This window comes from Bolinopsis microptera, chromosome 5, assembly GCF_026151205.1.
Source record: "Bolinopsis microptera isolate Bmic1 chromosome 5, MBARI_Bmic_1.0, whole genome shotgun sequence".
In the NCBI taxonomy this organism is placed as follows: Eukaryota; Metazoa; Ctenophora; class Tentaculata; order Lobata; family Bolinopsidae; genus Bolinopsis; species Bolinopsis microptera.
Genome location: NC_087076.1, coordinates 22,349,136 through 22,364,900, shown reverse-complemented (window position 1 = coordinate 22,364,900; position 15,765 = coordinate 22,349,136). Strand labels below are relative to the sequence as shown.

Below are 15,765 nucleotides of genomic sequence, written 5' to 3'. Positions count from 1 at the left end.
ATGTATTGCGACGGTTAGTAGTTTACAGCCGCTCCCTGTTCAAACCAGATATGTCGGTTTTTATATAATATTACTTGTTAAATTAATGAGTTACAAATGCAGGAAATAAAAAAAATTGTGTCTTAAATGTTATATATTAAATGTGTTTATAATTATATTAACCACCTTATATTCGTATAATATGTACTCACAAAACAATGTAGTTCCCAACCTGTTTTTAATTGCTTTAATTTAAACCTTCTTATTAACATAATTTTTAGATGACTGTGTCTGATCTAATCTAAATTGCCACGAGAATAGAGAAAATTAGGTCTCAGACAGAACTCGACCGGGATTATAACCGGAGCAGCGGAATACCGGCTGGTATTTGGCGATTTTGTACCGGTACGGGCCGGGATTTTGGTTTTTTTAGCCGGGATTTGTTCCAAAATAAATATTCATGTTTTTTTTCTCAACGTTAATTTGAGTCCAACCAAAAGTTAACAAATCTGTGAACATTTTCCTTAAAACATTTTGACGAAAGAAGTTCATTAACGATGGGAGACTGGAGTCAAAACTATATATAAATAATCATGGAGTGTAGAATTATGGACTTCTTTCTGACTTATGACTTAATTATGTGGAGGAATAAGTGTCACGGCTCACGGTCTTGTGTTACCGGAGGGCCAAGTAAAACAGAGTTCTCCGGGTAAGAAAGCATTAATAAATTGCTATTCAGTATTCATCCTATTCTATTATTCAGTTAAGGTGATTGTAAACTGTAAAGTGATAAGCTCCAACGTTCAATACACCATGTTCAAGTAAATAAGTTTAGTAACCAATACCAGATCACAGGATTGTTATAGTTACGGAGGACTGTTGGAAAACGATGGCAAACCAGGATCGGACTCCTATCAGAAAAATAGTCGATCACCGGTCCAGCCTCCCTCAAACTCCAATGCCCTACCACTATCCCCAGACTACATCCACCTCTTCAGCCAGGAAACAGCGCTCACCACCTTATTCCACCTACCAGCAGTTCCTACCGCCTCAGAGGGATTGACACTGCACGTGCCCGTTATTCCTCAGGGATCGGTCTTAAATGTTCACACAGGTCATGAATCCTAGTGCATCAAGTGCGAGTATATGGGAAGTGCCAAAAATCTCAGCTCTTATTAAGGTGAAATACCAAAAAACACTCGTTACGTTTATTGCACTTTCGGAAACGTGGCTCAAGTCTACATGGTCAGGACAAATACAAAATGTGCCAATCACTCTTTCTCCTGGAGAAGAACCTCCCCCTTAAAAGTAAACAAATCTGCATCGCCTCCCAGACATACCAGATATATTAAGCAGCAGAGACAATCATTTAAAGGAGACTTCGATATCTATCATGATCATGAATTATAACTGCCTGAGAACTCAGCACTTCAGGATGAAACATATATATTTGGTTTTTCTCGATTTTCATTCATAATTAGTCAGAAGGTCCGTGTAGATATTGGTTATTAGAATTAATTGGATATATTTTATGCGAAAGTTGTGTTGCGAACAAAAGAAAATTATTACGTGTGAATTGGTCATCCCGGCAAATGTAAAAATTAAAAATACTGAAAAAAGTAAGATGTTACCTATCATAAAAATAAACCGCTCGCACCGTACAGTGTACACGACAGAAGTTGTGATGCGTTTACAAATCTTTATCATATTGATGTGGTTGCCATGGCAACCGAAACTCCATCGGAAGAAGATCGGCCTGTAAGGCATAATCATGATAATAACAGTATCAAACCATTGCCATGATATCCATAGCAACATTTACAGTGATTAGATTTATAGTGTGTGTAAGATAATGTTCTCGTTTATAGTATTATACAGTCTGCTAGACATTTACGTTTTACTAATGGTGGCCGATAACAACTTGTTTAATTTATCTCCGGAATTACACACAATTCTCTGAAGTTTCGTTAGACTTAATTCAATTACAGAGGTGTGGCTATTGGCCAGCTCTATTTCAATATTTGGTTGTAAACTTAAGGATTACAGATTATATTGTTACAGTGATTTTTACAAAAGTCGAACAGTGTAAACACCAATTTGTAGGATACTTTAAAATCACACCAAAATTGTGTCCCAGAATGCAATGAAAAAATCTGATTGGCGTTTTTCAGTGGAAAAAGAGGCCACACTCTCTGTAATTGTATTAAAGGTTTACGAGACCTTTAGAAAATGAGTTATATAACTTCAACCTTAACACTAAGATAATTGAGTATTTATACTCAATTTATCTTAGTTGCTGAGGTAATATATATATACTACCCCACTATACCACTACCAGCAGTTCCTACCGCCTCAGAGGTACACTGCACGTGCCCGTTATTTCCTCATGCCTCGTCTTAAATGGCCAGTCATGAATCATGTGCATCAAGTGGAGTATATGGGAAAGTGCAAATATCTCAGCTCTTATTCAGGAGCAAAAATTCCAAAAAAACCACTTCAGTTACCGTTTTGTTGCACTTACGGAAACGGGGTCAAGTCCTAAATGTCAGACAATACAAAATGTGCATCACCTTCTTTTCCCTGCCTGAGCAGAACCTCCCTTTTTATAAGTAAACAAATCTGCATCGCCTCCCTAAGACAATCCAGGATATAATATGCAGCAGAGACAATCATTTAAGGAGCCTTCGATATCTATCAGGATAATGATTCCTACTGCCTGAGAACTCAGCACTTCAGGATGAAAACATATAATATTTTGGTTTTCTCGATTTCATTCCTATTTAGACAGAGTCCGTGTAGATAATGGTTATAGATAATTGGATATTATCAATTTTATGCGATGTTGTGTCTGCGAATATTATACGTGTGACTGGTCATCCCGCACAAATGCTGAAAAAAGTAGATGCTTACCATATCATATAATTAACCGCTCGCACGTACAGTGTACACGATAAGAGTTGTGTCTGCGTTTTTAACAAATTTCTTATTCATATTGATGTGTTGCCATGGCAACGAAAACTCATCGGAAGATCGGCCTGTTAGGACATAATCATGATGAATACACAAGTGGGGGGGATGCAAAACGTCAATTAATGTAATTAATTCAATTTAATGTCAATTAATGTCAATTAATTGCCAATTAATGTCAATGTCAGTTTTGCAAAATTTTTGGAATACTGACATTAAATTGACACGTTATTTTTTTCGACCAGACGATTATGTTGTTTACCATATTTTTAGCACTTTAGAACGTTTTATCATTCAAATGTATTCACTACTATCACATATGAATGTGAAATGTGATAAAATTCAGATCATTAAAACAATAAAACCTAAAATAATACGGTTTTCCGAAATTTAATTTTCTTAATTGGGCGTGGCCATATCCAAGGGGAGTGGTTCTCAACATCATCAGAAACTTAAAAAACCACATTAAACGAACTGCCTTCATGACATTTTATTATTTGAATAACGAATCTTAAACAGTAACATTACTCCTTCTACTAAAAAGAGACGATTCTAGTATTTTACCTGTATAAGAAAACAAATAAACTATGGGCGTGGCCCGGTGGGGACCGAAGATTGGATGTAGTTGGAACGACTGAAATTTTTTTTGGTGGTCTTTGAAACTAAGGATCAACAGATAAGAAAACATCACTCATATATTATTTCATGGACATTTTGTTTTTTTGGAACGGTCTGAATTACATAGACGTGAATATCTTGAATATTTATCGATATATGATAATCTCAAATTTCAAGACAAATTTAATGTCAATTAATGTTCAATACTGTCAATTTAATTCAATTTAATGTCAAACTAATGTCAATTAATGGTCTATTAATGGGTCCTATGTCGGTTTGGGGTTTTTATGGAATACTGACATTAATTGGACGTTGCATCACCCCCTACACCAGTTTCAAAAACATTGCCATTGATTTCATAGCAAATAACATTCCAGAGATTTGATTATGTGTGTGTAAGAAAATGTATGTTATAGTTTATACAGTCTGCTAGAACATTCCGTTACACATGGTGGCCGATAACAACTTGTTTAATTTATACTCCGTCTTACACACAAATTTCTGAAAGTTTCGGTAGACTTAAATCAATTACAGAGGGTTGTGGCTTGTTATTGGCCAGCCCTCTATTTCCTCTATTTTGGTTGAATTTGTAACTATAAGAATACAGATTATATTGTTACAGTGATTTTACAAAAAGCCGAAACAGTACACTCCCAATTGTAGGATACTTTAAATCACACCAAAATTGGTCCCAGAATGACATATGAAATCTGATGGCGTCTTTTCAGTGAAAAAGAAGGGCCACCACCCTCTCTGTTATTGATTTAAGTTTTCGAGACCCTTTAGAAAATGAGTTATATAAACTTGCAACTAAACTAAGATAAATTGAGGATTTTATACTCAATTTATCTTTGTTGCATGAGTATTATATATATATACCCACTATACACTTACCTGCAGTTCCTACCGCCTCAAGGATACACTGCACGTGCCCGTTATTCCTCATGCCCTCGATCTAAAATGTCAAGTCATGATCTGTGCAGCAGTGCGAGTATATGAGGGAAGTGCCAAAAAAAATATCCTCCAGCCTCTTATTAGGGAGAAATCCAAAAAACCAATCGTTACCGTTTATTGCACTTACGGAAAACGTGGGCCTCACAGTCCTACTGCTCAGACAAATTACAAAAATGGGGCATAACCTCTTTCTCCTTGCTGAGAGGAACCTTCCCTTAAAAGTAAACAATTCTGCATCGCCTCACCCACTGGACAATCCAGATATATTTAACAGCAGGAGTCAATCATTTTTAAGGAGACTTCGATAATCAATCAGGATTCATGATTATACTACATGTACAGTGATAACAGATGATTTAAGATGATAACAGATGATAAGGTAAAAGATACAATACATGTGTATAGAATATAGAATATATTCTAGTAACATATTCATGGAGAGCACTGCAACTTATATCATAAGGCCACGAGTGCAGAGTGTGACGCTGAGGAAGTTGGATAACCGAGAAACCATCCTCAAACTATATCACACGTACAATATGGTCACACGTACAACATGATCACACGTACAACATGGTCACACGTACAACATGGTCACACGTACAACATGGTCACACGTACAACATGGTCACACGTACAACATGGTCACACGTACAACATGGTCACACGTACAACATGGTCACACGTACAACATGGTCACACGTACAACATGGTCACACGTACAACATGATCACACGTACAACATGGTCACACGTACAACATGGTCACACGTACAACATGGTCACACGTACAACATGGTCACACGTACAACATGGTCACACGTACAACATGGTCACACGTACAACATGGTCACACGTACAACATGGTCACACGTACAACATGGTCACACGTACAACATGGTCACACGTACAACATGGTCACACGTACAACATGGTCACACGTACAACATGGTCACACGTACAACATGGTCACACGTACAACATGGTCACACGTACAACATGGTCACACGTACAACATGGTCACACGTACAACATGGTCACACGTACAACATGGTCACACGTACAACATGGTCACACGTACAACATGGTCACACGTACAACATGGTCACACGTACAACATGGTCACACGTACAACATGATCACACGTACAACATGGTCACACGTACAACATGGTCACACGTACAACATGGTCACACGTACAACATGGTCACACGTACAACATGGTCACACGTACAACATGGTCACACGTACAACATGGTCACACGTACAACATGGTCACACGTAAAACATGGTCACACGTACAACATGGTCACACGTACAACATGGTCACACGTACAACATGGTCACACGTACAACATGGTCACACGTACAACATGGTCACACGTACAACATGGTCACACGTACAACATGGTCACACGTACAACATGATCACACGTACAACATGGTCACACGTACAACATGTTCACACGTACAACATGATCACACGTACAACATGGTCACACGTACAACATGGTCACACGTACAACATGATCACACGTACAACATGGTCACACGTACAACATGGTCACACGTACAACATGGTCACACGTACAATATGGTCACACGTACAACATGGTCACACGAACAACATGATCACACGTACAACATGGTCACACGTACAACATGGTCACACGTACAACATGGTCACACGTACGCTAGAATTGCAATACTCCTCTACTTCTAATAGAATCACACAAATCCCCCATTCCAACCCGCGCTAGAATTGCTGAAGAGTTGACACACTCACTCACTGCTGACTGCTATCTCTCAACGTACTAAACATTATAATACGTGCTGAGCACACAGTTAGAGGCCCACACGTTCTGTTAGAGGCCTGCAACGTGCAACACACTGCTGAGGAACATTCCAGAGACCGTCTAGAATACATTCCGCGTCCTCTGCAAATAGTTTCTCTGTGACTGAGAGACTACCTGCTATACTGACAGAGCACTCGTACACCTCCTACAAGCGTACACGCTGCACTGTTTACATGCTCCTACAAGCGTACATGCTGTTTCTCTGTGTATTATCCGACAATTAATAATATTACTCACTAACAGCGGCGAAATTATTATTACTTTGCGGAGTGAATTGCATGAGGAGGCTTCTCCAGTCTCCTCTCTAGTGGTGAAGTTGGGAGTGTTTGTGAGGGTGGAGTGTGACACACACCCTAACAACACCCTAACAACATCCTAACAACACCCTAACAACACCCTAACAACATCCTAACAACACCCTAACAACACCCAAACAACACCCTAACAACACCCTAACAACACCCTAACAACACCCTAACAACGTACGTGACCAGGACGGTGTGATTACTAGTAACTACTTGTTACATCTGTACAGGTTTGGGCATGTTGTTATGTGACATCATAGTGACGTCACAGTGACGTCACAGTGAGCTCACTGCTGTGTTAATGTTGGTGTAAGATCATGCAACATGATATATATGTCCGGTGACACATCGTAATGTTATCAGGTGGAATGTAATACTGTCTGCAATCTGATACTCACACAAAAGCGAAATAATCGCTTACAATTTAAGATGTAAATATAATTATATGTAATATAAAATATAGATAGTGAGTATAATACAATAACGTGTTTAAAGGAGTAAGGAAGTATGTGCTGTCATCACATTCTAACTGAGCTGTTTTATTTGACGGCCTGTAAATACACACATTACACAGTATTACACACATTGCAGGATAACAGCCGAGATACAGTCAACCCCGATTTACCGCGGCTATCTCCTTTCCTTCAAATAGGGCTTAGGATGTATTATAATGTAATCAAAAGAAACCTCGATTTACTGCGAACCCCGATTAACCGCGGATGTTTTTTTAAGCCGAATAGATTACCCACTCAACACTCAATTTTCAATTCTCATAATTATAATATACATTATATTAATAGTAATAGTAGTCGCTTTTTCGAACTCACAGCATATACATTATACATGAAATATAATACAGCTTTTATAAAGATATAAGTAGCCTTCAAAAAGGCGAGCTCAAGCAACTTAGCTCTCATTCCCTCTGCAAATCTGGAGCCATTTTCCTTGTTATACAATCTTTTGCTGGCCAAGACAGCACTTCTTCTCCTAATATCACCTCTGTTAATAGCGAGTTTATCACTTTTCACTATTGTTCTAAAATATTTGATAAACTCCGAATAGAATCAGTCATTCGTGACTCTAGGATCTTGACTCTTCTCCCTCCAAACCTTACGCCTTTCCTTCCCTTAAAAGTTTACTATAAGTACGATATTCCTGTCGGGCGTAAGCTTTTTATTATAATAGATTCCTTAAATCACTTGATAATACTACTATTTCCTCCATCCTGGAAGGTGATTGCCCCTGTTCCAGTAACCCTTATTGCTATCAGCCTCGAGGCCACATCATCACCGGTGACCTTGCTTTCATTGAGCACGAGGATTTAAGAGGCATCATGAGTTACGGTACCAAATTTAGGGAACCTGTGTCTGTTCCTCCTGAGCAAATCTTGGAGAGCCTCAACGAGTGTTCAGCCAACTTCGCCACCCGTATGGCTAGGAAGCATGGACTTTCATGTTTGGAATTCCAGGATTGGAAAGATGAGGTCTCCCGGATCTTCACCAATCGCCTTAACTTCCTCTCCTCCTCCCCTAATAACTTCACTCCCTACAATTCCATTCTACAAAGGGATGATGTTAAATCTTATCTCGACAGTCTTTCTTCTTCTTTTATTATTTGCTCCGTAGATAAAGCTTCAAATAATTATGTTTTTGTCTGCAAGAAGTTTTATCTTTTAACCCTTCTCAACGAACTTGGCTACGATCTCACTTCTCTAGAGTGTCGTGGCAATTCTACTTATCATCCGGTTAACTCTGTAGAGGATGATATTATTCAGGAACATGTGAACTTCATTAAAGATAACTTTAATATTCGTGTTTCCGAGGACAACCTTTGTCTACCGAGAATCTTTTGGATTCCTAAACTTCACAAGAATCCTTATAAGTCTAGATTTATAGCTGGGGCCAGTAAATGTACCACTAAGCAGATATCAGTTGTAGTCAACAAAGCTTTAAAAGTTTTAAAAGAATACTTTTCCAAATACTGCAACTCTATCTACAACAATACTGGAATTAACTGCGACTGGAGCATTAACAGCTCTAAACAGTTCCTGGAAAGGCTGCCTAGACTAGAGATTTTTAATATGCAGGTATACGACTTTACCACTCTGTATACCAATCTAGACCTTCAGGTTGTACAGTCACTGCTTTTCGAGCTAATAGATCTCCTCTTTAGTAATACGAATAAATTTATTTGTGTTTCTCTGTATAAGAACAACAATTTTTTCTCTAAAAAGGAATATAACGGATACTTATGTTTTTCTGCTGATAAACTCAAAACAGCTATTACATTTATTCTGTTTAACACTTTTGTTTGTTTTGGGGATCAGATTTTAAGACAAACGAAAGGCATTCCCATGGGAGGGAATTCCAGTAGCCAGTTCGCTGATCTTTCGCTAGGGAAGTGTGAATTCAACTACATGACACACCTAATCAAAGAAAAGAAGTTCGGTCTCGCTAAGCTCCTCTCAAGAAACTGCAGATATGTCGACGACCTCAACACCATGAACTATTTGCATTTCTCTAACCTAATCAGGTCCATTTATCCACCTGACCTGCTTATGGAGAGGAGTGGTGACGACAATAAGTCCGTAAACTATCTCGACATCAACATCTCGATGAATAACTCCGGACACGTCGCCACCAAGCTTTACAACAAACTTGATGACTTCAACTTTCCTGTGGTCATGTACACCTTTCCTAACAGTAATATTTCCTCTTCTGTTGGTTATAATGTTTTTTACGGTCAGGTCCTTCGTTACTCTTCCATTATCTCTGACCTTGATTCTTTTCTGTGTTCTACCAACACCCTTTATAGGACACTTCTTTCAAGATGTTATAATGACAGACTCCTGAAGAGTAAATTCAGAAAGCTTCTGAAAGACCGACCTAGTATTCTGTACAAATACACTATACAGTATACTTGATGTCAGCGACATCCTTGACATCACATTTAACGTGAACAGGTGATCACTGACGAGTGATTGCTAGGGGGTCTTGGCACATTAAACCGGTACAGGTATTAAACCCCCGAAACCGGTGTGCCAAGTCATCTGCTGATGATGTTCACATAACATTATTTCCTCTCTCCTTTATTCCTTCCGTCTTTTCTTAAACTTACAGTTCAGTTACTTTATTTCACCAGGTCTACCTAAGGATCAATTATTCTTTGGTGGGGTTTCACTTCTGGTATTGGCTTCATTCCCGTTCCTTTTCCTTATTCTTTATACTTATTTTTTTATATAGTTTAATGAGATAAATAATAATAAAAGTAAAATAATATATAATATACTCACAATATATAGATAATAACGCCCAGAGACCACATGTCACATGACATGTCGTACTTCTCCGGTCCCAGCACTTCAGGAGCTGACAATAACAACAGTTAATATAGCAGGGTACAGTGACGGAGTACCCTAACAACACCCTAACAGGAGCTGAGAATAACAACAGTTAACTAGTTAATATAGCAGGGTTAATATAGCAGGGTACAGTGACGGAGTACCCTAACAACACCCTAACAACACCCTAACAACACCCTAACAGGAGCTGAGAATAACAACAGTTAATATAGCAGGGTTAATATAGCAGGGTACAGTGACGGAGTACCCTAACAACACCCTAACAACACCCTAACAGGAGCTGAGAATAACAACAGTTAATATAGCAGGGTTAATATAGCAGGGTACAGTGACGGAGTACCCTAACAACACCCTAACAACACCCTAACAGGAGCTGAGAATAACAACAGTTAATATAGCAGGGTTAATATAGCAGGGTACAGTGACGGAGTACCCTAACAACACCCTAACAACACCCTAACAGGAGCTGAGAATAACAACAGTTAATATAGCAGGGTTAATATAGCAGGGTACAGTGACGGAGTACCCTAACAACACCCTAACAACTGCACCCTAACAACACCCTAACAGGAGCTGAGAATAACAACAGTTAATATAGCAGGGTTAATATAGCAGGGTACAGTGACGGAGTACCCTAACAACACCCTAACAACTGCACCCTAACAACACCCTAACAGGAGCTGAGAATAACAACAGTTAATATAGCAGGGTTAATATAGCAGGGTACAGTGACGGAGTACCCTAACAACACCCTAACAACTGCACCCTAACAACACCCTAACAGGAGCTGAGAATAACAACAGTTAATATAGCAGGGTTAATATAGCAGGGTACAGTGACGGAGTACCCTAACAACACCCTAACAACTGCACCCTAACAACACCCTAACAGGAGCTGAGAATAACAACAGTTAATATAGCAGGGTACAGTGACGGAGTACCCTAACAACACCCTAACAACACCCTAACAACACCCTAACAGGAGCTGAGAATAACAACAGTTAATATAGCAGGGTTAATATAGCAGGGTTAATATAGCAGGGAACAGTGACGGAGTACCCTAACAACACCCTAACAACTGCACCCTAACAACACCCTAACAGGAGCTGAGAATAACAACAGTTAATATAGCAGGGTTAATATAGCAGGGTACAGTGACGGAGTACCCTAACAACACCCTAACAACTGCACCCTAACAACACCCTAACAGGAGCTGAGAATAACAACAGTTAATATAGCAGGGTACAGTGACGGAGTACCCTAACAACACCCTAACAACACCCTAACAACACCCTAACAGGAGCTGAGAATAACAACAGTTAATATAGCAGGGTTAATATAGCAGGGTACAGTGACGGAGTACCCTAACAACACCCTAACAACACCCTAACAACACCCTAACAGGAGCTGAGAATAACAACAGTTAATATAGCAGGGTTAATATAGCAGGGTACAGTGACGGAGTACCCTAACAACACCCTAACAGGAGCTGAGAATAACAACAGTTAATATAGCAGGGTTAATATAGCAGGGTACAGTGACGGAGTAATATTAAATAAATGTAGAAGTTTGCTACTTAGAGCTAAAGATTTAGACGTCTACCTATTTAGAGATAATTAGCGCTATCTAGCGTCATCAGGCGTCATTTCACGCTAGATGACGCTAGATGACGTCATTTCACGCTAGATGACGTTAGATGACGTCATTTCACGCAAGATGTCGAATTTCAAATATCGGTAAAGGTCCGAGTTTGAGATGTCTACCTACTTAGAGATCGAGGGTTCTAAGACTCCTAGCTATTAGTATTTAAAGTTTGAGATGTCTGCCTCAAAGAGAGCTGAGAGCAGTAATGTTGTCAGACCAACATTACCGCTCTGGAGAAATCAATAATATTTATTTTCTAAAATGATGGTGCATGATGTAACCTAAACATATTGTGGCTCGATGCTATTTATAGCTCTGATAGGGTTATATTCATTTATTGGATAGGTTGATGTATGAAAATGGAACCATGTAGTAGCAGTACAGGATGGAATTGTTAAGTTCCCTTAAGTTGCCTTTATGATAATCTTATATCCCAGGGCTTTGCTATAATCATATTATATCCTGTATGTCTTAATACGATTCCTTTACTATCCTTCAATAAAACACGGTGTAGTTATTGGTTAACAATAATACACATCAAGTAGTAGTTAGTACTCTAATATGACACCTCCTCATGCAGCAAACAAAGCCAGTACAAGCAGTCACTTTGTTATCTATACAAATAATACCACTGAGAGAGTATGTCCCATGAGACTCTATTGTACAGCCAATATGTTAACCACCAGAACCACCTCGTCCTCCACCACTTCTATTTCCAACATGTTAGTGTGTCCTGTGTTTGCACAGTGGTTGCTGTTTGCAGCAGCCCTGGAGACCGTTTTATCCTCACTGCACCATTTTGACCTGGCTAAAGCACCAGTAATGAGAATAGCGCGCTGCACCATGAGACTCCACAACAACGGAACAGAGATCGGAGACGTGGAGTTCTGGTCGGACGGCACAAGTCAACAGATGGAGGTGAGACTGGAGAGTACGGCAATTAAAGAGGGGAACCACGGTCTACACGTACACAAGGACAGTGTGCAGGGGTACGACTGTGGTTCTACATCCGGCCATTACAACCCAACTGACAAGGAACACGGCAGTCCTCTGTCTTTTGACGAGAGCCGCCATGTGGGGGACTTTGGTAATGTCAAGGCTGATGCTAAAGGTAGGGTTAACTGGCAGTCTAAGTTTGTGGTGAGGGGCAGTGGAGATACTAACCATGCTACCATTCATATTGAACCCCTTTTATTGGAGAAAAGAAGGAAACAGAAGAAGAGTAAGAAGAGCAAGGGCGGAAAAGCAAAGCAAGATAAAGGAGGAAAAAAAGGCAAAGGAAAAAAAAAGAAGAACAAACCCTTCATTGAGGGTGTGCCTTCGCCAGAAATTGCCATTCAACCAGTACCAGAAATTGCCGTTCAACCAGTACCAGAAATTGCTGTTCAACCTATACCAGAGCCAGAAATTGCCGTTCAACCAGTACCAGAAATTGCCGTTCAACCAGTACCAGAAATTGCTGTTCAACCAATACCAGTACCAGAAGATGTCTATTACGTTCCCCCGCCACGCCCGCGCCCTGCCTACATGTTCTACGCAAGGTACCTGGTCAACTCTATGCGCTTTACTCTGGACGGGGAACAGTCCATAGTGGGACGATCAGTAGTACTACATGCCGGGACAGACGATGAGGGTAAGGGAGGGGACGAGGGGAGCAAGGCAACAGGAAATGCTGGTTCACGTGTTGCTTGCTGCACTCTCGTGGAGGTTTAAACAGGACAACCAGTGTCCAGTACGTTACTATGGTTACAACAGGACGTTATTTGAGCATTCTTTTTTTTTTAATATTGCGAAATTTAATATGCGAAATAATGGATTTTTGATGATGTTATGTTAAATTTTGATATGGATTCATTGAAATTCAAGTAGTGAATTTGTAAGAATAAAACTAAAATTATGGTGAAACTGTTTGCATTGACTTCTTTGAATTTGTTCTAAAATTAAAATGAAAAATCGAAAGATCACAGAAACGATTTATTTAATCTGCACTGCTGAATTTAATAGGTGCGGTGTGTCTAATTACATTACCAATTAACTATTACCTGCAGCGTAGTAAGGTGTAATTAACTAATTAACTAATTAACTATTACCTGCGTAGTAGGGTGTAAAACAGGGAGTCTTCAGTTTCAAACCGCTCACAACCTCGCTAGCAAACCCAAAGTCTGTTAGTTTTAACGTTGCATTCGCGTCATGGTTCTTGAATAACAGGTTCTCAGGCTGCAAAGAGAGAGAAACTATTTAATTGATATCTCAACAATCTCGTCACATTATTTTATGGTTGAAAGCCTTGTAAAATGTAAATGATTCTCCTTAAAAGTCCACTAAAAAACCATTCGAGACGGCCTGTGATAAATTCCAAGCCAGACCGGTGTGATGTAATCTCTCTCTCTCTCTCTTCAGACAGATAGTTGTATCACACAATGCCACCCATGTCAACATGAACATTTAGAAAGTCGGCGACATTCATTTGTTTGGGTCGTGACGTGCTTGTTTCACTGTTATTATTATACACGTATTATATAACGTGTAAACTACTGTGTTGGCCGGTGTCTGTTTTATCATTATATAATCATCTTCTGGTCAAACACAACTAACATTGTCTAAAATAAGTAACACCAGAGCTAGCGGCGTCATGATTTAAAGTCGAGAAACTTTAGTGGTTTAAATTAATTTGATTGATAAAGAAATCTGACCTTGGTTCATAGAAGTACCAGGAGTTTTTAAAAACTATGAAAATTGTTGCACAGATAAGTTAACTTTGAAATGGTAAAATTGTAGAATCATAATGTTATGATAAATTTACCTTTATATCCCTATGTGCGACATTCTTTGAATGCAAGCAAGACAGAGCCTCGCATATTTGCCTGGTTATTATGCTTGCTTCTTTCTCAGTAAAAGCATCATCACCTTTAGATTGAATTCTTTCGAATAACTCTCTGCCCTCCATACTGAGTGAAGTTGCATAGGTTAAGTAAAATATAAACTAACTCGTGTAAATTGTTTACAGGACAGAAGTTTACTACAAGTTTAGATATTTTATGAAACATTTTAACTTACCATTCCATAACCATAAGGTAGCATTTGGTGCCAGAGAATGTGTTCTCGTAGACATCAACCACATTGACTATATTTTGATGGGATCGTACCATCCAATGCAGGGCACACTCTCTGTACGCCTTCGCACTCTTCCTCAGAGCCTGGTATAATAGGTTATTAGTAGGTTTAATAGGTTATTAGCCTGGTATAATGGGTTATTAGTAGGTTTAAAACACAAGAAGATATATTCGTCCGAGAGACCGGTGTTAATCAAATAGCTTTTCAGTAAAAACGGTTTCATAATTGCCATAAAGTTTAAAATATGCAAGAAACTCACTTTTAAAGCATATTTCTGATTAGTTTTCTTGTTGAAGCACTCAACGACCTTGCCATTAATTCCAACACCAAGAGTACGGGAGGATATGGTGTAATCATTGGTAATATTAGTGGTTTTGAATTTTATTGTCCCTAAGTTAAGGGTTGTAGGTGGTTGTGGTGGGGGCGGCTGTTGCCCATTTCCCTCTTTCTTGAATATGTGAAACGGCATGTGTTCTACCTAGAAAAATAAATTGTGTTCAATTTTTAACAATCAGTTATCATTAAAGAAATATACATTCAGTTCAGAATTGTAATTAGTTGATCATGGTGAAATATGGTTTTCAATCAAAATCCCCCAATGATAACTGTGCACAGGAAATATTATAGAATATAAGTATAACAGAATCAATTAATGATACACCACTAAACACGATTGAGACCTAATTAACTCTGTTAAAAGATCTAACATCTAGTTTACGTGCATTAGTAAAAGAAGAAAAATAGTACAAGTTTTTAATCAAAACCTGCAGCAATTTTTAAAATCGGCTATATTTGTTTTAATTAGTGACTGAAAGTCTGGTATAAATAGTGTGAATGTTTGTATTTCCATTAACATAGTTTAATACTTTCAATTACTACTATATAACTGTTTCAGGAGATATGTTCCCTGTTTATGTGTCTTAGGCTAGTGGAGCCTTGTTTGATATCCCTTCCCTTATACCCTTGGTG

At 38.8% G+C, this 15,765-nt stretch overlaps 1 protein-coding gene across 1 annotated transcript; it reads right to left on the bottom strand.

The window, feature by feature from the left end:
- Positions 1 to 9,966: 9,966 nt before the first annotated feature.
- On the bottom strand, positions 9,967 to 15,320 carry LOC134815809 (MAP kinase-activated protein kinase 2-like). The gene is made up of 5 exons (XM_063824399.1): positions 15,056 to 15,320; positions 14,740 to 14,879; positions 14,486 to 14,630; positions 13,773 to 13,899; positions 9,967 to 10,046 (listed from the first exon to the last, which is right to left on the bottom strand). Exons 1-5 carry the CDS (start codon positions 15,263 to 15,265, stop codon positions 9,967 to 9,969), a joined length of 702 nt encoding a protein of 233 aa, XP_063680469.1. The 5' UTR covers positions 15,266 to 15,320.
- Positions 15,321 to 15,765: the final 445 nt, after the last annotated feature.

Coding starts and splice junctions, on each gene's coding strand:
- LOC134815809 (XM_063824399.1), bottom strand. CDS start 15,265: ATGCCGTTTCACATATTCAAGAAAGAGGGAAATGGGCAACAGCCGCCC. Junction 13,900..14,485: donor TCGCACATAGGGATATAAAG/GTAAATTTATCA, acceptor CTCTCTTTGCAG/CCTGAGAACCTGTTATTCAA. Junction 10,047..13,772: donor TTTTACACCCTACTACGCAG/GTAATAGTTAAT, acceptor TGTTATTGTCAG/CTCCTGAAGTGCTGGGACCG.